The sequence below is a fragment of the Pseudochaenichthys georgianus genome, chromosome 7 (assembly GCF_902827115.2).
Source record: "Pseudochaenichthys georgianus chromosome 7, fPseGeo1.2, whole genome shotgun sequence".
NCBI classification, from domain to species: Eukaryota; Metazoa; Chordata; class Actinopteri; order Perciformes; family Channichthyidae; genus Pseudochaenichthys; species Pseudochaenichthys georgianus.
Window position 1 is genome coordinate 23,738,045 of NC_047509.1, and position 20,916 is coordinate 23,758,960.

A 20,916-nucleotide genomic window follows, 5' to 3' on the forward strand; every position below is an offset into this window, starting at 1 on the left:
TGTGGAGTCGTATCTATGAAATAGATGGAACCAGACATATGGGTAAAACTTGTCAAAATGCCTCAATTTAACTTGCATTAAAGTTACAAAGGACAAGAAGGTGAAATGTCTTCAAAGTTCTGTCACTGTAGAGTATTGTCATTTAAATGGATAAACATACATTTTAATACCAACATACTCTTAAAGGATCTTAATGTAAGACAGTGCACGTTTCCATTGCTATATTACTGCAGTGAACATTCATGAACATGAAGAACCTTGAGTGCATCCACTGTAAGGCACTATGAAAGCAGTATGGTAATAATGTACTGTGCGGTTGCAGGTTGCTCACATTTTAATAGAAAACCAGTGACGGCTGAGGTCTTACACAATAATGAAGGTTGATGCAACTTAGAGCAACAGTGACATTTTCCATTGCAAAACACTGACTGATGGGAACAATTGAAAGGAGCCCAGGGGCTTTTCATCTAAATTCAAAGAAAACGAAGTTTAATTGAAATGCATTCCTTTACCATCATATGCATAACAGATTAAAGAACGCCATCTTGTGCCTGAATACTGAAACTGCACTTGTACATAACCATTACTGCAACTCTGTTCATACCAGTACCTGAATGACTATGTTCAGGGTTAACCATTTTCCATGAACACATCACATATTAACCTGCATTTGGTTGGAAAGTGATGCTGCTATTGGTGAAGATTAGTTCAGAAATATAAGACAGGTTTAGTGGATAGAGATCTTGAACACAATTTTAACTCAGTTTTTTCCACTGTCCTTTACAGATTTAAAATAGCACTGGGTATTTTTCCTGCAATCAACTATGGTATTTTTAAGGCACGATATATTTAAAAGATATCAGCATTATAAACCAGAAAGAAAATATTAAATGTATTCCTCCATTTAGCTGTTATTTGCAAAGATAGAAGCGTATGCACACGAGTAAACCCATCAGTGGTGGAATGCACACAGATTTCATATCGCCATTTTATTTTACCAGTTTATTAGTTCTTTAAAAAAAAATCAGATTCATTGCTCATGTATGAAACCATTTCTCAATAGATTCAATGTGGACTTGAAGCGAATGAGTACTGAAGATCAGAGCCGGTAAGGACTACAGGCTTACTACAGAACACAAGTACCACTGGTAGTCAATACCCAACACTTTAAGTGAATATCATATTCAATTCACATCTTTAAAAAATGTCTTGCTTTGTAAAGCTCCATTAGCCTGCTGATTCATTTGTATGTTTAACACTGTAAAATTAAAGACTTTCATTTCCAACATATGGTCAAAGCTGAGCAACTCTATTCATCCTTAATTGGTATTATTATAAAGGGATACTTTCTCAACAATGGACACTTGAACTTTCTTCTAGGCCACTTTAGGTGCCTGGTACACTTTGATAGATAAAGAACAAGTTTTCAAACAACAAACAACCAATTTCAGGCACTATAGGGTTTGTGTGTAGAGTAGACATATTTTGAATATACAGTCATGACAGATGGCAACTCTGCATTTTCCTATGAGCACAAACCGATGATTAACATTACAAATAAAAGTACAGCAATACATTACATGTACATATCCATGTAGTAAGTAACGTATTACATAGTGGGTAGATGCAGTGAGTTCGATAGACAGTACACAGTTTCAGAGTGAGGTTAGGTTTCCACCGCAATGCTCTTCCTGCTCGGAGCAGCCCATTATTTAGCTCTTGACAAAAATGCTGATAAGACATTTACAGAAAAAAAAAATTGAAAAACCAAAATATACATCAGTATATTTAAAGAAAAGACTGGAAGACTGGAAGGAACAAAACATTTGAACTGAGCAAGGTCCCACCCGCTGATTATTATATGCCTCCACCTGTGAAATGTTGGAGGCTACTCTCTCCTGTGTTACTGATCTGTGTTGAGGAGCAGAAGACGTGGAGCATCTGCAGTCTGAGGGCCAGGTAGAGGAGGAACATGGTGGTCGCTTGTTGCTGGTCATGCTTCATTGAGAACCTGTAAATGGTAAAGAAGATAGCGACTGAAAAGTAGCAAAAATGTGTTAACAGTTTAAAGTGAACTTGAATCAAATATAAAAAGTAACATTAATAACATTTACCTTTCTAGCGAACTCTGGCAGGACGAACGATGCTTTGTGAATTTCAGGGTTGTAATATTTAAGGTTCATACTTTCCATTTCTTCTTTTGACAATGCTGTCATCGGTTCCAGGAAATTTGTTTCCTAATTCAAAGGTGAAAGTGCACTCCAGTCATTTGATGGACATTACCAATGACCATGAAAACAGCAGACATGTTTATTGTGCTTCAGATTAGGTTTTACAATAAGCAAGTGGCATGTAAAGTCTATCAGACAACAATCAGGAAATTGGCAGATGGAAAATGAAGAATGACTCGCACACTTACAGGATTTGTACTGCAGAGCATGAATCCAATTTGGCCACTGGGATAAGTTGGGATGGTGGTGTAGGCGTAGTCCACCACAGGGAATAGGGTCTTGCAGAAGGTTCGCATCTCCTTTATCAGCTCCAAATGGAGCCATTGACACTCTCCTGTGAATATGACAAGAGAGCGGAATAAGGGCATGTTCATTTCCTGCCCTGTTTCTTGTAGGTGGACGACTATATTAATGGGAACACGACACTTTGAGGTGTGTAAAAAAACAAGCTATCACCAGTATTTTAAACGTACCTCAAAGTAGGATGTACATTGATATTTAGTAGCATAGGTATGACTTCTACTCAAGTCAGCACTTTACAAATCAGACATTTTCTTACTGTTAACACAAAACTTGGGTGAAATATAAAATTACCCTGCGAACAAAGAATTCCACCGGTTCTCAGCGCTGTCTTCATCAGCTGATAGTAAGACTCCTTGAACAAACTCTCAGCAGGTCCTGCAATACAATCATAACTCAGAATTGGATTGCCTAAATGAACAGTTGTGGCAAACAACGGTGTTGTTAGCTTACCAACAGGGTCTGAGGAATCGGTTATAATGATGTCAAAGGCATCCTGGTTCTTCTTCATGAATTCAAAGCCGTCTCCAACATGGAGGGTGAGCTTGGGACTGTAAAACCCTTTGGCCATCCCTGGGAGGAACTTCTTCGACGCATTAATGACATCCTTCACAGAAGACATGGAAATGAGCAGTGATTACTTAGGTGCTGTATTAGGATCAAATTATCTTTTACACAGAGAATCTGTGAATTGACGATGTTCGGCATCATAATGCTGTTCGTAAAGTCTCTCTGGTGATAGATGGGGGATGTTAGCATGGTCACCAAACCAGTCTGACAGTTTGTTGCCATCATATTGTCATATATATATTTTGGTCATTAAAAGTAAGGCGTAATTAAGATCATAGACTAAATGAAGCATAGAATAAACCTCTAACTTGCTTGCTAGGTAAGTTGGCAAACTTTTAAGCTTCCAAATATTTACTTGTTCGATGCTGTGGCTGCTCTGCAAATCACCACCGAAAGGTGGGTGATAAAGAAACTCCGTAAACAGCGGTTTGTACATAAGTGTTATTTGTTTGCCCGGTGTCCGCTTTGAGACAGTTGTTGTTGCGCTCTGCGCCGCCGCAGAATCATACACTGGTGTGAGACTTGCTGTCAGAACCTCCTAGGCTGAAATAGTTTTCCACAGGAAGAAGTGAAATCAGTAAGGAGACATCTCTACTCTCCCAGGGAATGTCAACACAGATCTTACTTTACTTTTTTTTTTTTTTTTTAAAAACAAAACTGTTGAATGATGAATTGATTCTTTTTTTGGGCATTATCATATAGGAAAGTGCAGTGCCTACGCCCTTGCTGCGAAGTGGGGGCAATGTTTGTTTTTACATTTTCTATTTGAGGTTTAATCTCCAAATTGCATATCTTGGTTCCCCAAAATACACCCGTCAAGTGTGAACAGGCGCACTGTTCTCAAGATGTACATGTTACACTTGTGTTTTTTTAGAACATTTGTCAAAAGTTATACACAATTGGCCATCTCAAAAAAGGGTGGGCCGTGGGGACATGTCACCAGCGTAAATGACACCTATGATTGAAAGTAATGTTGCTCTCACCTCATCTATCTCACACATAACCACCGACTCCACCAGCGGATTCTTCACCACTTCCCGTAGCACTCCGCCATCTCCACCTCCAATAATCAGCACCTGAAAAAATGGAAACAGGCAGACTATTAGCACAGGAAACATGACTCAGCCATACTGCAGATAGATTAATGTCTCATCAACAAATCTGAGCCATACCTTCTTGGGGCAGGGGTGACTGCACAAGGGAAGGTGGGCTATCATCTCTTGATAGGAGAACTCATCCCTTTCTGTGCACTGAATCACTCCATCCAGCACCAAGACATTCCCATAGGTTTTACTGAAAAATAATGTTGCAGCAAAGGCACATTACATTTGAAGCTAGTGTAATGAACTAATCACGAATATTTACATTACTTAAACAGGATAGAGATATTAGAGACAAGATGATATTGCTAGCTTGACTGACCCGGAGTAACGTTACTCCTCCTAGCCAAAAACTATAAATACTAACCACCTTGCCTAGTCATCCGTATTATGTCTTTCTTTTCTACCTAGCTAGTGTGCTTGCAAGAAAAATGTGTTTCGGGGCAAACTGAACAATAACTCAGCTAAGCTAACAGCTGAAGAAACTTCTCCCGATCCCAGGAGCTTCAGGTTGCTCATTCATTGACGAGACACGCTAACAGCTAGCAACCAAGTTTTTTTAGCTGAAAGTACTCACCTCTTGAAAACCATAACATCTTGAAAATCGGATTTCTTGTGGTAGAGGACCTCTTCTACTTGAAGGCTCATTGCTTGCCCAGGCCATAGCGCGCATGATTCAGTAAACCATCCATCTTTTATGTGCTCCATGACAGAACTGCACGGCCACAAATAATACTAACGTGTGGGTAATATGGCAATTGGCAATGTGAGAGAGTAACACTTTCACGTTGTCTGCCAGCTAAACTGATGCCTTGGCCCACAACCAATGGGATGCTGCCGACGTCAGTGATCTGTCGTTATGCAGACCAATGGAGTGCCGTGTACAGTTATCTGCCTTGAGACCGCAAGTCCCGCCCACCGCCTCTAGGCTGTTCTCCTCACACAACCATGCTGTTGTAGCTATAGCCCATGCTGTAGCTTTCATGCTGTTCTTATTATACATCCATGGTAGCTTTACGTATAGCTAAACCAGTGCTGGTGTACCAATGAAAAACCAAGAAAAGGCAAACATTCGTTTATTGTATTATATTATAAAGGCGTTTATCAAAGTAATTAATATTTTAGACACATAAAAAAAAAACACAACAATGTAAACTAAAGCCTATCCTCCTCTTTGTAACATATTATACGAAAAAATATGAACTCAAAAAACTCAAGGACATTTTCAAGAACTAACTGTAGGTGATTCAGTACTTCTTTAAAGTCCCCACTCAAACCCGTGTTGAAAGATAGTAATTTAAAACGGAAGGAAAAGTACAGCTCTGGGTAGAACATAGCATCATCGTGTGTCGCCTATAATATAATGAATGGGTACAAACAATGGTTCAAAAATACTGTTTTATTTTGGAATTAAACAGCCTTCTGTTATACATTCAGTTGTTAAAAGTGATAGGGCTTTTTAGAGGTCAGTGCCATGTTGACCTCAGCCATGAAACTGTACTTTTTGTTCTTGTGTTTTGATGTGGGTGCATATTTTTAATATGTGGTTATGTATTGTTTTATGTAGCCTTTCTTCTAAATAAGTACATATTTGTAATTTGATTACCTAAGTGTTTCCAATGTGAGCGTTTTTCTTTGTTTCATTTATTACACAAGGGAGGCACCGATACATATGATACATTATAGACTATATTATAGTATTATGTCCAAACAGATAAAGTAATCACAAAATGAATACGAGAAGTCAAACCTGTCAGGGAGAGTCAATTCAAGGCAAGGTCCCTAAATGGCCTTGAATTAAATCCCTTGGTGAGTAGATGGCGCCGTGGATGGCTGCCGGGTCGCTAGTTCATCTCCAACTTTGCATTTAATTGCATTGTTGAGGAACCTTCGACCAAAGTTTTTATTTCATTACATAACTACACCGTAGTTGTGTGTATATGATATGACAATAAACCTTTTGAATCTTATTATTTTGAATTAAACTGGTAAGCGATTAATAGTAGAATGTGCTCACCCTGCAGGGGTTTTATTTGTAATATTGACTGGCTGCTTGACATAATCCATTAGAAAATATCAGTGGTTATAGTTTTGAAGAAAGGTGTCATTGTTATACTGCATCACACTGCTCAATCAGATTCATAATCATTATCGAAAAAGGCAAAGAATTGTTCCTCTAAAATTGTCTTTAATAAAGAGGTCTGTGCTTCCACATATTTACAGGGCAAACTGTTTTACAAATGGAAGAAACTTGAGTAGGAAAATCATTGATTGTAGAAATGAAAAATGAAAATAAAGGGATCATTGTTTCTGCAAGATAAGAACAAGTTTTAAAATAAGAGAGAATATGGCATCAAGGAGAGTTTATCTTTTGGGCCAGTTGTGCTTGAATCCTCTGTAGAGAAGAAGAAAAAGACAGAATGGTTAACATACTTTGATGAATGTATTAGTGAAGGCAATGAATCTACTGCACTGTAAATGTTTACCTGTCAGATTTCCCAGCCATGTACGACATACTTTTTCCACCTCCAGAATTAGATTTTTGTCCCTTGGGTTTTTTCTGTTGGGATTAAAACATTTAAATTAGTCATGCACGCATAAAAAAACCATATTGTCAATAAAGAAATAAATCAACAAACAAATACCTTTTTCCTAAAATCATTGGATTGCCGGTTTGGATCGAACTGAGTGTTGTCCGTTGGTTTGTTACCTGTACAAATAAAGTAGGTGCCATGAGTTTGATTCATTTTTATTATTATTATTTAATATACAAAGACCAACTGAAGAGAAAAAATAAGTGATGTGATGACAATAAATAAAATATATACATACCAGCAAAGACTTTGAGGTCTGACTTTCTGTAGTCGAATGGCTTGAAGGGTTCTGGTGGAGGTGGTTCAGTCTTCTCGGGCTTCTCTGCAGATTTCAATAGTTTCTTACTCGGTTTGGGAGTCGACTCACCAACGTCACTGGCGACCCTCTCTCTTTTCGTTCCGGGTTTTACAGATTCCTAATGAAATTGGTCAGCAACATTATTTTCTGTACAATACTTCCAATAAATACTCTAATGATTGTATTCTGTTTCACTAACAAAACACATTCAGTGATGGGACAAGAAGTATGGGGGAGGCAGTTCTGAGGTACAGCTAATCAAACAGCTCTCTTTTTGATTTATTTATTTTCTGAGATTGCTCTATTTATGGTGCACCATTACATTGAATGTAATAACATACACCAAGGTAATCTTAAGGAATTAAAGGAAATTATAGAGAATAATAATAATGGATACTACCTTCAAACATTATGATTATCTTTACTGCATACTTGACAAATATATTTCTTTGTACCAAACAACAGTTTAATACTGTATTGGCCTCTGATCGAGATAATTGCAGTTAATCAAGTCCACATTGTTTGACTCTTTAGTGAGGAAACATTCTCACCTAGCTAGAGAACCTAGCTTTTGCTGCCATCTAAAGGTTTGAATGCTCACTTGGCTTGACGCTCTGCATCATTAAATTGTTGCGTCTCCGTGAAGTTAAAATCCCTACAATGTATTAACTTGCTCAAAAAAATAGTTTGGTTTAAGACATGTGAAAAAGACTAGAACATCATTACACAATTGATATAATGATACAGTAATTTAAAACACTTTTCTTTTATGAAGTTGGAGCATAGTGGAATGTGCGTCAAGTCTGTTCCTAGTTAAAGTAAAGTGTTCTACAATGGTAGTTATCCAGCTCGAAGGTTAGTTCAGGGCATGCTTTATATTACATTACTACAATCACAGCATAAGATGTGAATGACTGAGGGTTTAAAATTAGATTTAGTGGCAAAACTATTTCTTTTTAAACATTAGTGCAGCATACTGCAGGCAACTGTACGGACTTAGTAAGGGCAGTATGTACTGCAGTACATACTGAAAGTAAAAAGAAGAGTATGTGATTTAGAACACAGCCATAATATAAGTGCACAAGAAGCTTTGGAAATCTGTCTTTCAAACTGAAAAAAACCAAAAACTTCACTGCCAAAGTGGCAGCTGAAACATAGAATGATCCGATCAGAGACAATTGTTGCCTGCAGTTGGCAGGTTGACGAGCGTTACTTTCAAGTGCTGCTGCCAACTATAATAATAATAATAATAATAATAAATGCCACCAGACGGCGCGAACATGCTTGTTTGATGCCGCCTTCCCAATTTAAAACAAACTTTCACTTTTCACTTGAGCCTTCATCACACAATGGATTGCTGTGGAGCACGTCATTACTGAGCACAATACAACTCAAGGTATCCAACTCAAAGCCCACACATGGTTAGAGGCGAGAGTCAAACAGAGGGGACCATTCTTTCTGCTGCACAGTCTCAAGATTTTTGTCAAACTGAGCATTTAAAACTGAGAGGAAACACCATATGGTGGCAAGAGCGCAGAGAAGTAACTTAGTAGGAGGGCGCCAAGCAATACCCTCGACAGACGGAGCTAAAAGGAAGTGGGGCTTTTAAGCAGAAAGTAGATTGTTGTTCCCCAGGAGGGAAGAAAGGTGTTTGATGAGCGGAGGACAAGTCTTTAATGCTGCAATCCCACTATGTCTTTTTTCCCCAGGCACATCATGTGACAAATATATATTAAAAGGCCACTGAAATTCCAGTTCTGCAGACTGGCAGCAGTGGTTCAATCGCTTGTGAGTCACTGTATTTATGCAGGAATACCAGCAAATGGGGGGCATTGAAGAGGGTTAAACTGTCTATTACAGCACTATCTTTAATATGCTGAGCCAGGCTCTTGGGTGAATATAACACTTGTGATTGTCACGGATATGTATCTTCCCAACAGGGACATAAAAAGTGAAGTTGACTGTGTAGCCAATCTAAAGTGGGTGAGGGGAAATGTAAGCACAAAAAAGCACATGACTTACCGCTGCCTGCTCGCGAACAGTGGGAACGTTCTGGAGAGACTCCTGGTAGCTCTGCTTAGCCTTCTTTCTCTCATCTGTGGATATGTTGCATGCAAATACAATGAGGGGCGTTTCATTGAAAAAGGTGTACATTTGGGGCATATTCGACCTCCATTACCTGCCACTTTCTTTGAGAGTTCCTTTTTTTCTTCCTTTGCTTTTTTTTTGGCGTCCAACTCCTTCTGTTGCTGCTCAATACTCTGCAGCTTCCATCTTTTACTTATCTGTAAATGTGAGATGGTACAGCTATGAATATTCAAATATTTAGCTAAGAGGAAAAGACAAATAGGTCTAGAGGTTGATGGATGGATGGAGTTTTTACATACCTCAAATATTTTGGAAGATGGGTCAAACTTGGCATTCTTGCTGATGTGCACATTGTTGGAGGGCAAGTACTAAAATCACAAAGAAGATAGTTGAATGCCGTGTGTCTGTTTAAATAAAAACGCAACATTACTGAGGGGTTATCGCTGGTCATCTCTTACCATTCTGAAAGGGTTTTCAAAAGACTCAATGATGCGCCTGGCTTTCATTTGACCCACAGGAAGGGATTCTGGGTCATTCTGTGTTTCCGGCTCCTTTAAAAAAAAAAAAAAACCTGCAGAGTTATAACATAAGGTATCACATTTGTGTGAGAATCGACCAGCTGAAGTAAGGTAACTAAAAGTCTTTACCTCAAACTGTGTGATTTTAGCTTTTGCTACAAGGCCACTTGTGTTTTCTTCATCAACATCCATTTTGGGCTCATCCTCTGCAAAGAGCATCCCTTGTTTGATAGGCATTTCTGAAAATAAATACACAAGTTACAGGCCTGATAGACTTAAATAATAAATTACTGGAATAATGCAATTAAATATGTGCAATTATGAGGCTTACCATCAGTAGAACAGTTATGGAGATCGCTCTCAGAGACCCTGGATGTATCATGAGGACCAAACAACGTGACGTCAGCCTGGAAAAGTATACAAAATGTAGTTAATTTTGTCCCATTTGTTGTTTTTAACAAATACTGAATGCAAAACACATATATTCCATCTGGTTTTTTAACATTTCTTAACTAACCTTTTTTATGGGTGTGAGTCCTTTCTTCTTTTGAGCTGCAATCTCAGCCTGTGCAACGTGTAGAAAAGATTGGATTTAGATGCAAACATTGATATTGCACCAAAAAAAACATCCTTACGGCTGCGCCCCATGTTTTCTTACCTTGAGGAGAGGCATTTCTCTGGCTTGCTGCACTAACAAATGCAGCTCATTGACCTGCTGCCTCACCAGCGGGGGTACAGGGTTACAGCAGGCGATGATGCCCTGTGGCTCTCTGAAAAGAAAAAGAAAAAAATACTGTGCTACAGGGAGAGAACCAATGCTGAAGATGAATCAAACTAAGTGGGAAATCTAATGGACTTACTTTGGCATCTCCTCAGATATCTTGTTCATCATATGAGTGGGCAGAACAAATCTAAAACACACAAATAAACACATTTCAAAAACATGTCAAGACAGACTGTGAATGATTCTAAAAGCAGAGAGATTGTCACAAAAATGTGGGTTATAAAATCATGCTTGGAGAGAACTATAAATAGGGAAACAGCTAGAGGATTTCTGGAACATCGAGTCCATCTTCCAAACAGCATACCCGGTGCTTTCATCTTCCTGCCTGGCCAGCTTGTCCCTCCAGGCAAACAGCAGTCTGAAGGCAGTGAGCTGCTGGGTGTTAAAGGACCTTTTCTGCTTCCTCTGCAGCTCCAAATATGACTCCTCTGTGAATATAGGCTTCACATATTTCTGTATGGAAGAAGAGCACATGATGAATGTTGAAGAATGTTAGAAAAGGCCAGAGACCATGGTGTGAACATTAAAAAAGCAATTAAGAAATGAAACAGTGGAATAGGAGTATATATAGAAATGTTATTCATTGGGATAAACCCTTTGAGATGCACCATCTAGTTTTCAAGGGGTCCCGACAATAGCAACAACTTACAGACATACATAAACAAAAAGACAAAATGCAAAACATGACATACAAGACAAACCACATACAGTCTGTTAAGTGAAATTCAAGCAATGCACACAATCATTACAATTTGAGACAGTCAAGCAAATCAGTTTCATCAATATCAGTTAATAACAAGTACAGACCAGTTGAAAGTGAGATAACAATGCATGTTTAAATATACCCAATGATGCAAGAGATCTAATAGTAGCAGGTAAAGTATTCCAGTCAGTTGGGGCTTTAAACATGAACGCTCTTCTGCCAATCAATTTTTTTGCAGAGGGGACAGAGAAATAAATCTGAACAGAATGTCTAACTTGATGAATTGGTGAGTAGGGTACAAAATACTGCTTTAAATAAGGGGGATAGTTAAGATAAATGCATTTAAGTATCAGCTGAAGCCAATGCATGTGTCTTCTTACATTTAAAGAAGGCCATTTAAGTTGGTTATACATTGTGCAGTGATGTGTACGAAAAGGACAACCAAGAACAAATCTGCATAGTCTATTGTTGCTATGTTGAGTGGAGCAAGATCGATTTATGTGCATTTTGGTAGACAACATCACAATAGTCCATAATCGGAAGAATAAGTTGAGAAGCAATTCTCTTTCGGACACTGAGCGGAAAACAATTGCGAGAGCGGTGTAAAACACTGATTCCGTAATTGACTTTTTGTATTACATGCTTTATATGTAGTTTAAATAAAAGTTCAGAGTTTAGCCATACACCAAGATATTTAAAGCTATCAACTTTATGCAGAGAAGTGCCATCCTTATATGTTATTACTACATTAAGTTTGGATTTGAGCTTCTGCCTGGTACCAAAGACCATGGTATAAGATTTTGTTTTGTTAAGCAGTAGTTTATTGTGTGATAGCCAGTCCTGTAAGATATTAAATTCCGATTGAAGAGAGATTTGAATTTGTGAAAAATCTGATTTGGATGTATATATATGACAGTGTCATCAGCATAAAGGTGAGTACAACAATTAATGAGACAAGAAGATAAATCATGTATGTAAATAGAGAACAGAAGTGGGCCCAGAGTTGATCCTTGGGGTACACCCTTTTGTTGGATCAACAGGTCAGACTGTTTTCCATTAACCACCACACATTGCTTTCTACTGTGAAGGTACGAGTTAAACCATAACACTGTATTATTAGAAAGGCCAATGCCGTGAAGTTTATCCAAGAGCAGATATCGATCAACGAAATCAAAGGCTTTTGTCAAGTCAATAAAAATGGCACCTGTGAGTTCACCATCATCTGCAGCAGAGTAAAAGTCATTCGTAAATGTAAGTAGGGCAGTTGTTGTGGAGTGATTAGGCCTGAAACCAGATTGAACCGGAGATAACATATTATAAGTATTGAGATAATGTGACAGTTGATTACAGATTATAGAGATTGGTCTATAATTATTTGTATCAAGTAAATCACCACCTTTATGCAGTGGAATGATGCGTGCACATTTCCAAATAGTCGGCAACTCACAGGTGGACAAAGACAGGTTGAACAAATCAGCAAGTGGGTACATGAGAAAATGGGACGACAATTTTATGAACCTGTTTTCTATACCATCGAGTCCTGCACTGCCATCCACTTTTAATTCTGTGATAGCATTATGAACTTCGTGTGGTAGAATCTTCTTAAAAGAAAAATAACTGTTGCAGTATGAGTTACTATTAGAAATACCAGTCGTCAAATAGGAGTCAGATAGTAGTATGGAACATACATTAGCGAAATGCTGATTAAATATTTGGGCTATTTCCCTAAAGAGACTGATGAGTTCAGAATTGATCCAAGGGAGATGTTGACCTTTGACCTTAACCGTTCTCACAGGTGCATGTTTGTTCATGACATCAGTGAGCTCTTTATGCAGAAAATCCCAAGCATCTTGTACAAAAGGTATTAGTTGAAATCTGTCCCAATTAAGGGCAACAACGTCATTAATAAATAAATCAACATTCCATTTTTTATATTGTCTGATTTTGACTAGTTTTGGAGGTAGTTTAATTAATTTGATTTTCCATACGCAATAAACAATTGAATGATTGCTGAAGCAATCCGACATGACACCAGCTTTTAAGATTCTGTCAGGGTGTGACACCAGTATCCAGTCAAGTAGAGATTGGGTTCTAAGAGTGATACGAGTTGGCTCATTAATTAGCTGTTTAACATTTAGACGACTGAAAAGTCTTTTCTCTCCATCAGATGATTTATCCAACCAATTTTTGTTCAAACCACCAAGCAAGATTATTTCATTTCCACAGGAAATGGAGTTGATAGTGTCAATTATATGGTTAAAAGACTCTGCAGGTGAAGAAGGTGGCCTATAGATGCTACCTATAGTTAAGCATTTATTTTCATGAAAAATTATTTTAAGATAAATGCATTCAAAATGTAGAGGCTCTATAGAAGTAGCAATTAGCTCAGTCACAAGGTCAGAGGAGACATAAATAGCCACACCTCCACCCCTGCTGCATCTATCAGATCTGTAAAGCAAATAATTTGTGTTTTGTAGTTCACTATCGGAAATGTTACTATTAAGCCAAGTTTCAGAGAGTGTGATGATTTTAGGTTTATGTAGAACAACCCATATCCGAAGTAAATCAATTTTGGGCAATAGACTCCTGATATTCAAATGAATGATTTGTATACCCTTTAATTCATCCAGTCTGGAATGAATAGCAAATAATGTTCCTGTCACTTGTTACGCATACATGCGATTCATGATTGTAAAGATTGCTAGATTCAACCATTAATGTAAAACAGACATACAAAACATTCAAACACAAAAATAAAAATACAGAAAAACACAAAACAACCTTTAAGAAGGCCCAGCAGCCCTGGACACCAAATCCCAGAGCATTAGAAAAGTGTAGGTGTTGATTTAATCCTGATGGTGTATGAAGTGAGATTTGTTCTCACCTTCAGAGAGATGTCTTTGCTCTTGTTCCAGACACACTGTAGCAGGCCGGGCTGCCCGTGGTTAAAGTCCAACAGCTGTTCCCGCACACAGTCGTAGATGTAAGGCAGGAAGTGTGTGTCTGACCGAGCATACTGCACCATCTCCTCTGGCAAGGGGCTACAGGAGTGAGATACACATGATTTAAAAGTTGAAAATAATCACATTTAAAAATGTACATTTACATGGATATAGACTCCTGCATTTACGTGTTCATGTTAAACCTTCTCTGCAACATTTAGCTAACAGTATTTATTATTTGACATGTATATACAGGGTTCTTGCAGGTTTCACCAACTCAAATGTAAGACTTTTTAAGACCTTTTTGACCTATTTCACGACAAGAAAGTAGGAAGGAAAATTGCTATGAAAGAAGAAATACGTCCCATAATTACTTACAAAGTAAATGTATTCATGTTCAACATAAGAATGATGACTGAACATAACCGCATAACAGTACACAGAACTATGTTAGCGTGTTAGACAAAAAGTGTGTAGTGCGTGTGTCTCTGTGTATGTGTGTGTGTGAGTGACAAGAGCTATATTTAGAGCACTGCTGCCTTCATGGTATTTAGCGTCCACAGCACCTCCGCTTTTAGGGTTGACGTAGACCCAAACGTCACCCGGAGGTCCCCCGATGTTGTTGCGGGAGCTGCTGCACCCGCTAACGCTGCATTAGCAAAACAAACGCTAACTTTGTTTGCAAAAGGTGCAGCAGGCTTTAAACACGTTCCCCTCCACTGGTTTCAACCATGCACTAAATTCAATGTGTTCCAAACAAATACGGATTAACTTACACTTCCCCATATTTATTTATAAGTAGATTAGAAGATACCAGAGTTTAGCTGAAGCTTGGTTGCTAGGTTACTAGCTGGGTGTTGTTCTCCGATAAGGGGCCGGGGGAAACAAAGTTAGTGATTACTGGTTCCATGTTGATTTATTTCAATACAAATTGTTTGGGGGAACTGAAAGGCTATTACCGTACTGGTTACTTTGCAGCCCGGACATTTCCCCCAAAACACATTTAGATGCGATCGCAAGATTCGCAACACAGAAGTACCTTTCAAATCCCATCATTTTTAAGACCTTCCAAATCATATTTAAGACCTTTCTTATTTTTCCGATCATATTTAAGACTTTCAATTCTGATTATCAAATGTAAGACTTTTTAAGACCCCGTGGGAACAACACTGTCTATAGTTTATTTCATCTGCATTACTTGCAGATCTTGCAAGATAATCTGAACTATTCTATAGTACTCTGTTTGTCTGGCAGTGGCTCAGTCAGTAGGGGCTTGGACTGTGAGCCGTAGGGTCGCCGGTTCAAGTCCCCGTACAGACCTAAATATGGAGTGTGGACTGCTACTCGGAGAGGTCCCAGTTCACCTCCTGCCGTGGTGCCCTTGAGCAAGGCACCGGACACCCCCCTTCCCCCCCACTGCGCACACATGCTCTGCATGCGTGTCTATTAAAGAGGGTTTCATCCCTCCGATTCTATTTCTTCTTGAACTATTTAACTGTTTTTTTATTTGTTTAATTGTTTTATGTCATGTATATTCATGTTACATTGTTGGAGGAGCATGGGACTAAAGATTTTCATTGCCATATTTATACTGTAGCTAATGTCACAATGAAGCCTTTGAATCTCTTTGAATCTCTATGAGTAATATTACAATCAATATGAGATCAATGCTGGATTTTCCTGATAAGAGATCGCTATCAATCAGTTAAATCCTAAACATTAACTATAAAACGAAGCATTGAGTGGTCGTGTCATCTTCATACCGAATCCTCCAGTCAGCCAACTGGTAGCGTTTGTCTGACTCCACGGTGCAGTAGTGTTTGAGCAGGTGGTCGAGGGAATGTCTGGCCAAGTTCAGAGCTCGGCTGGCCTGATGCGTGTCAAAAAGGTTGACGACATACAAGCCTAAGTCCCTCTGGAGCCACTCCATGTCAGAGTCAGCGCCGTGAAATATCTGAGAAAAGGAAAGAAACCACACTCAATTAAAAACTTTAAAATATATATTTTTTCAGACAAAGAAATCACTGCTTCGATACAGAATATAATACTAGGGACACACTATGTGACATTTTCTCATTGAGATTGTTTTCACAGATCTCTCAGCAGTTCAAGCCCACGCAACACACTTCTTCACAGGTGTGATTCACGTTGGCTCCCACACATTACAGGACACCCACCAACTTCATCAAACTTGTTAGAAAACATTGAGGCTCTGAGACAACTGAAAGAAGTTCAGACTCAGAAGCTTTTAAGAGTAAAGCTTCAGAAACGTACTACACTGGTGGATATTTTCTTCTACAGGTATCTAATAAAACTTTCATAAGGGTAGTCTGAGCCTCCTTCAAAATCATCTGCTTGAAATAAATGTATCCTCTTGGGGATATTTTGATTTGGGAAAGGGATGACAGAACAGCAGGGAGAACAAGACATTCAGACAGGTTCTCTCTAATTATCTTCAGTTTCTTCATATACTTGGAAATAAGAGAAACATCTGTTATAATTATCCACTGCACAGTAAAACTCATTAGCACAAAACTTAAATGTGTCACAATAGATCTCATTGAGCTTGACAATTGTACATTTAGCAAATGTGTTTCAGCTTCAAACTAGTGGTTTAGTTAATGTGATATGAATAACATGTGCAGTGTGGTAGCTCTGTACAGTTGTGAAAATATGTCGAGAAGTCCTCAGATTCAAAATGTAAAACTGTTAAATAAATTATTTATGTATAACAGAGAGAATGTTTGCCAAAGACAGACCTGACCAAGGCTGAAGACACAAATTAAATAAAAAAAACAGCCACAGATGGTGCAGTTGCCTATTAAGAATCTGTTTGTCTTAACAGGATACAGGAACAAAAATTAACTTGTAGATCAGCGCCATTACCTTGACAATAGCAGGGTCAGTGAATGCCTCGTTGAGAATGTACAACTCGCCCCGGAGCTCAATGGTGTCGATGATGAAGTCCTCGTCTCTGGTGGAGATCTGCATCAGGCAGGTGAGGCCGAGGAAGCTCCTGTAGGAGTGGTGCTGCGACAGAGAAAAAAGTGTGTTAACATTTTTTTTTAAAACACAATAACTTACTAGCGTTGCAATCAGGATTGACAACAAATTGACCGTTGAAAAGTCTGCATCATAAGCCTTGGAAAAGCATTACCTGTTGTATTGGATCAGATGACATAACATAGGTATTATTGATATTGTGCCGACTCCCTCCACACCCATGAACTTCTTCTTATCCCTTACCTCAAGATCCACTGCAAATTCAGACAATTTGCAAAGTTTCTCATTCAGAGCCACCAGATCCTCCAATGTTTCAATGAAGGAGCATTTGGTCTCATCCAGGGGTTTGTACATCTAAAAAAACAGCAACACACAAATTACACATTTAGTAGAAGCTTAACCAGCAGTGAGAGGATTATATCTAAGGATCAGTAATGCTTACCAGCGGTTGTGGCTTAGAAAGAAGGCTTTCTGTTAATGTGAAATGATCCAGTTCATATTGGTATGGGTGGGAAAACCTACATGGGTCAGAATCAAAAGTTAACCTGGACAAGAGGAAACAGGAAAAGACGAAATGTTACTTTTACACAGGAGACAAGTCTTACATGTCTTCAACATGTTCCTGAGTTCTCTGCTGGTGAATGAAGTCAGCCAGGGCAGCCGGGACATCAAGGTCCTCAGGTCTCTCTTTACGGATTTGTTTGTTGGTAAAATCTACGATTGGGGAGTAAGAGAGCACATGTGTTATAAATGTTAATGAGTTTATGAAAACACAAGATGGGGAATAATATGAGCGTGAACAGTTTCTTACAGGAGGGAAGAGGCTTTACTGCATTGGGCTTGATGAAGATCTTGGGAACAAATGGTGTGTTGCTGTTGTCGACTTTTTCCCTGAATTTCAGCTGAGGCCTCACAATATTCTTGGCATGGAGCAGACGGAACGTCTCAGAACGACTGCCGGAGCCTGAACCCTGATCAATAAAAGGCATTGTTTACAAAAATGGGTGGGGGTGGGAGTGTTAAAAAATACTTTCTTTAAATGCTTGAATGCTAGGGCTGGCACAAAGCGTTAAGGCTTGAAGGCAACCCAAACAAACTGGCATCTGCAAGCATAAGAGCCGAGAAGTTAATTTGCCAACCTTGCGATTCCAGCTGGAAACAACAATCTTGGGAGCCTGAAAACCTGCAGGCAGGACAGGCTGCTGGCTCCTGTTCACCCCATCAGCTTCATCAAGAAGAATCCCCTGGAAAGCAGATACAAGAGCTCAGTTAGTTGCAAAGACTTTTCCATGAAAAAATGTGTACAACATCAAAACTGAAGGAGGATCATACCACTCTTTCGAGGATGACGTCGTTCGAGTCCACGACCAAGTCGAACCTCTCCTCCAGCCCTGTCAGCTTGTTCCTGTCCCTCATGTGAGATCTGCAGCCATGGTGCTGCATTATCTGACTCATGCTGACATGGGGACAAAGTGAAACATTTCTTATTAAGAAACAGCGAGTAGCAATCAAATCCTTTGTGTGTCTTAAGGTTGGTACATCATTTTGGCATCCATACGTTGTTTGACAGTGGTTTTACGCCACTCGGCTGTCTTTGTATACCTTTAAAAACCAAATTGTATACATATTAGTAATGGCTGTAACAGAAAATCTCCCCACACCACCTCTCTTCTAAACAAGTATTTAGTTTGTATTCTTTTCTTGCCAGCTACAGGTGAATCGGCCACCAACTGGATTTGAGTGTGGAACAAATAACGGGAATTTGTAATAAGGACCTTTAAGGACACACAGATCCAGAAAGTATACAATAGCATTAAAGGTCCCCTATTATCAGGGGTGCACATAACTGGTACGCAGGTACGCATGCGCGGCCTAAATGTGGAATGCGTAACGTCCCGTGAGTCATTGCGCAATACGATAACGTTTATGGTTAAGTGTTAGCACCCCCTGAAGAGGCACACGCTCTTACGTTGATATTGGAGATTTCAATAAATTCAATTTGAAAAAAAAACGGGGAAAAGACGAAAAAACAAAACAACGAATATTCGGATACAGCCCGAGTGGACGGACACGTTTATTGAGCCGATTCCGTGTATCGAGTTGAATTCGGTTAGTTTTCGTCTCCGTGTGGACGGGGTCTCAATTGATAAGGGGGGGGGGGGGTTACCTTGGTTGGTTATTGGCTAATGGTTACACAACCCAAAAAAACGTTATGACATCATAAAGTGGCCAACATCTGATCAAATCATTTTCGGACAGGTTTTTATACGAACGGATCAGGAGAAAAAGACTTGTGTCATACTTGTGTCCACAGCTCCTGACAAAGAGAACGCATATTCTTGAATGTGTCAGGTGAATGGGTGAAAGAGAGGGGGAGCAGGTGCCTGACTGAGTCAAAACTCAAAAGGAAGCGACTACATAATTGAACTCACCCCTGCAGGAGCTTATCTCCTTGTCTTTCACAGAACTCCTGGAAGCCCGGGAAGCTCCGATAGAAATCATATTCATCTCCAGTCTGAGGCAAGCTGGCGGATGCCTTGGTGGCAGATAACACCGCACCCAATCCATACTGCAGAGAGAGGGTCAGCTGTTAGTCCATACCAAAACATAGTATGATCAAAAACATAGGGAAAGGAAACAATTAAATGAACAATGTGTATGATCTTTTAATGCAAGATTAGGGTTTTCACAACAAGGTTATTTCTAAACAGTGAAACTTGGCATATTTGAACTTACATACATGCAGAGCTTAAACGGTATTTTTTTATTAAACTAGTGGAATGACTGAAAATATAGCGAAAACGTTATTCATAATGTAATGTGTTAGCTATACCTATCTACAACTATATGCTGGTGACAGCTTTTCTAAATGTGGATATGTATTACCTTTTCCCAATTAAAGAGCTATCTTTAGTTAGCCAAGTTAAATCGCCCATAGCTCAAATTGGTCCCAAAATGAACAATTAGCGAAACTATTTATCGACTGCTAATTTCCTTAAATAAATGAATATTAACATGAACACATTTGCCTAGAGAGGCATATTTTTTTTGTTGAAAACTATTGCAACTTCGACCATTACCTCACTAGTTAATTATAATATTCAAAGCTTGTGTCAACAGATACCTGTGCATCTTTTCTCACCAAGCCTAACTAATTTGACTACAGCTCGTAGGCACTAAAGCAGACCCACGTTGCCCACCTGACTGCTAGCCTGGACTCACAAACTGCGCGTGCAGCGTGCTTAGTTCACTCACTTTAACAAAAGCATCCGCATCTTTAAAACCGGGACACAGGTCTTCCTTTTCCTCGTCGTTGTTTTCGGAATTTGGGTCTGCAAAGACAGTGTTAGAGGAGTCTTTTCTCTTAGAAGAATCCATATTCCAGTTTCAGTGCTGTGTACATGTGTGCCGCAGGAAGCAGTCTCCTTCTCCACAATATTTTGTCTTCATAGCTGACACAAGGCAGGGCAGGGAGACACAGCGCCACCTGTCGGAGTGGAGTAAACGTTCCGCGAGACGACGGACTATATTTTCAACAATTTGTTTGAGAATAAGAGAAATATTGCTGCTTGAACAAATGTGAAATGTTTGGATTCACTGAACCCATTGCTATTAATTGTTGTTTATATTTCAGCATTCTGCCACATTTTATGTTTTTCTATATTCTACGTTGTGTGGATTCTCTTAGGTTGTGATCCAAATCAGGATTGGTCATGAATCATTATTCCACTGCATTGCCATGCTCTGGTCCTCAGTGTACCCGTGCAATGCAGTGACACTGCAGA

General features: G+C 39.1%; 2 protein-coding genes across 2 annotated transcripts; both read right to left on the minus strand.

Annotated features, from left to right (window-relative positions):
* Positions 1 to 987: 987 nt before the first annotated feature.
* On the minus strand, positions 988 to 5,008 carry srm (spermidine synthase). The gene is made up of 8 exons (XM_034087055.2): positions 4,779 to 5,008; positions 4,274 to 4,394; positions 4,085 to 4,177; positions 2,985 to 3,138; positions 2,826 to 2,909; positions 2,420 to 2,565; positions 2,115 to 2,237; positions 988 to 2,011 (listed from the first exon to the last, which is right to left on the minus strand). The coding sequence occupies exons 1-8, from the start codon at positions 4,907 to 4,909 to the stop codon at positions 1,994 to 1,996; spliced, it is 870 nt and encodes a 289-aa protein (XP_033942946.1). The 5' UTR covers positions 4,910 to 5,008; the 3' UTR covers positions 988 to 1,993.
* A 1,361-nt stretch (positions 5,009 to 6,369) lies between these two features.
* On the minus strand, positions 6,370 to 20,551 carry exosc10 (exosome component 10). The gene is made up of 25 exons (XM_034087857.1): positions 20,387 to 20,551; positions 19,564 to 19,700; positions 18,464 to 18,587; positions 18,271 to 18,375; positions 17,943 to 18,102; positions 17,737 to 17,845; positions 17,574 to 17,649; positions 17,375 to 17,485; positions 17,015 to 17,158; positions 15,892 to 16,082; positions 14,071 to 14,227; positions 10,788 to 10,936; positions 10,560 to 10,610; positions 10,358 to 10,469; positions 10,217 to 10,264; positions 10,031 to 10,106; positions 9,829 to 9,938; positions 9,640 to 9,732; positions 9,481 to 9,549; positions 9,273 to 9,378; positions 9,116 to 9,189; positions 7,034 to 7,211; positions 6,847 to 6,911; positions 6,688 to 6,761; positions 6,370 to 6,596 (listed from the first exon to the last, which is right to left on the minus strand). The coding sequence occupies exons 1-25, from the start codon at positions 20,507 to 20,509 to the stop codon at positions 6,566 to 6,568; spliced, it is 2,673 nt and encodes an 890-aa protein (XP_033943748.1). The 5' UTR covers positions 20,510 to 20,551; the 3' UTR covers positions 6,370 to 6,565.
* Between the last annotated feature and the right edge of the window lie 365 nt (positions 20,552 to 20,916).

What these genes read in the sequence shown, in the direction of transcription:
- srm (XM_034087055.2), bottom strand. Translation starts at nt 4,909, where the DNA reads ATGGAGCACATAAAAGATGGATGGTTTACTGAATCATGCGCGCTATGG. An exon ending in GTCACCCCTGCCCCAAGAAG is followed by an intron (nt 4,178 to 4,273) that starts GTATGGCTCAGA and finishes CCATTTTTTCAG; the next exon opens with GTGCTGATTATTGGAGGTGG. An exon ending in CGATTCCTCAGACCCTGTTG is followed by an intron (nt 2,910 to 2,984) that starts GTAAGCTAACAA and finishes ATTGTATTGCAG; the next exon opens with GACCTGCTGAGAGTTTGTTC.
- exosc10 (XM_034087857.1), bottom strand. Translation starts at nt 20,509, where the DNA reads ATGGATTCTTCTAAGAGAAAAGACTCCTCTAACACTGTCTTTGCAGAC. An exon ending in TTTCCAGCTGGAATCGCAAG is followed by an intron (nt 18,103 to 18,270) that starts GTTGGCAAATTA and finishes TTTATTGATCAG; the next exon opens with GGTTCAGGCTCCGGCAGTCG. An exon ending in TTGGCTGACTGGAGGATTCG is followed by an intron (nt 14,228 to 15,891) that starts GTATGAAGATGA and finishes TCACTCCTGTAG; the next exon opens with CCCCTTGCCAGAGGAGATGG.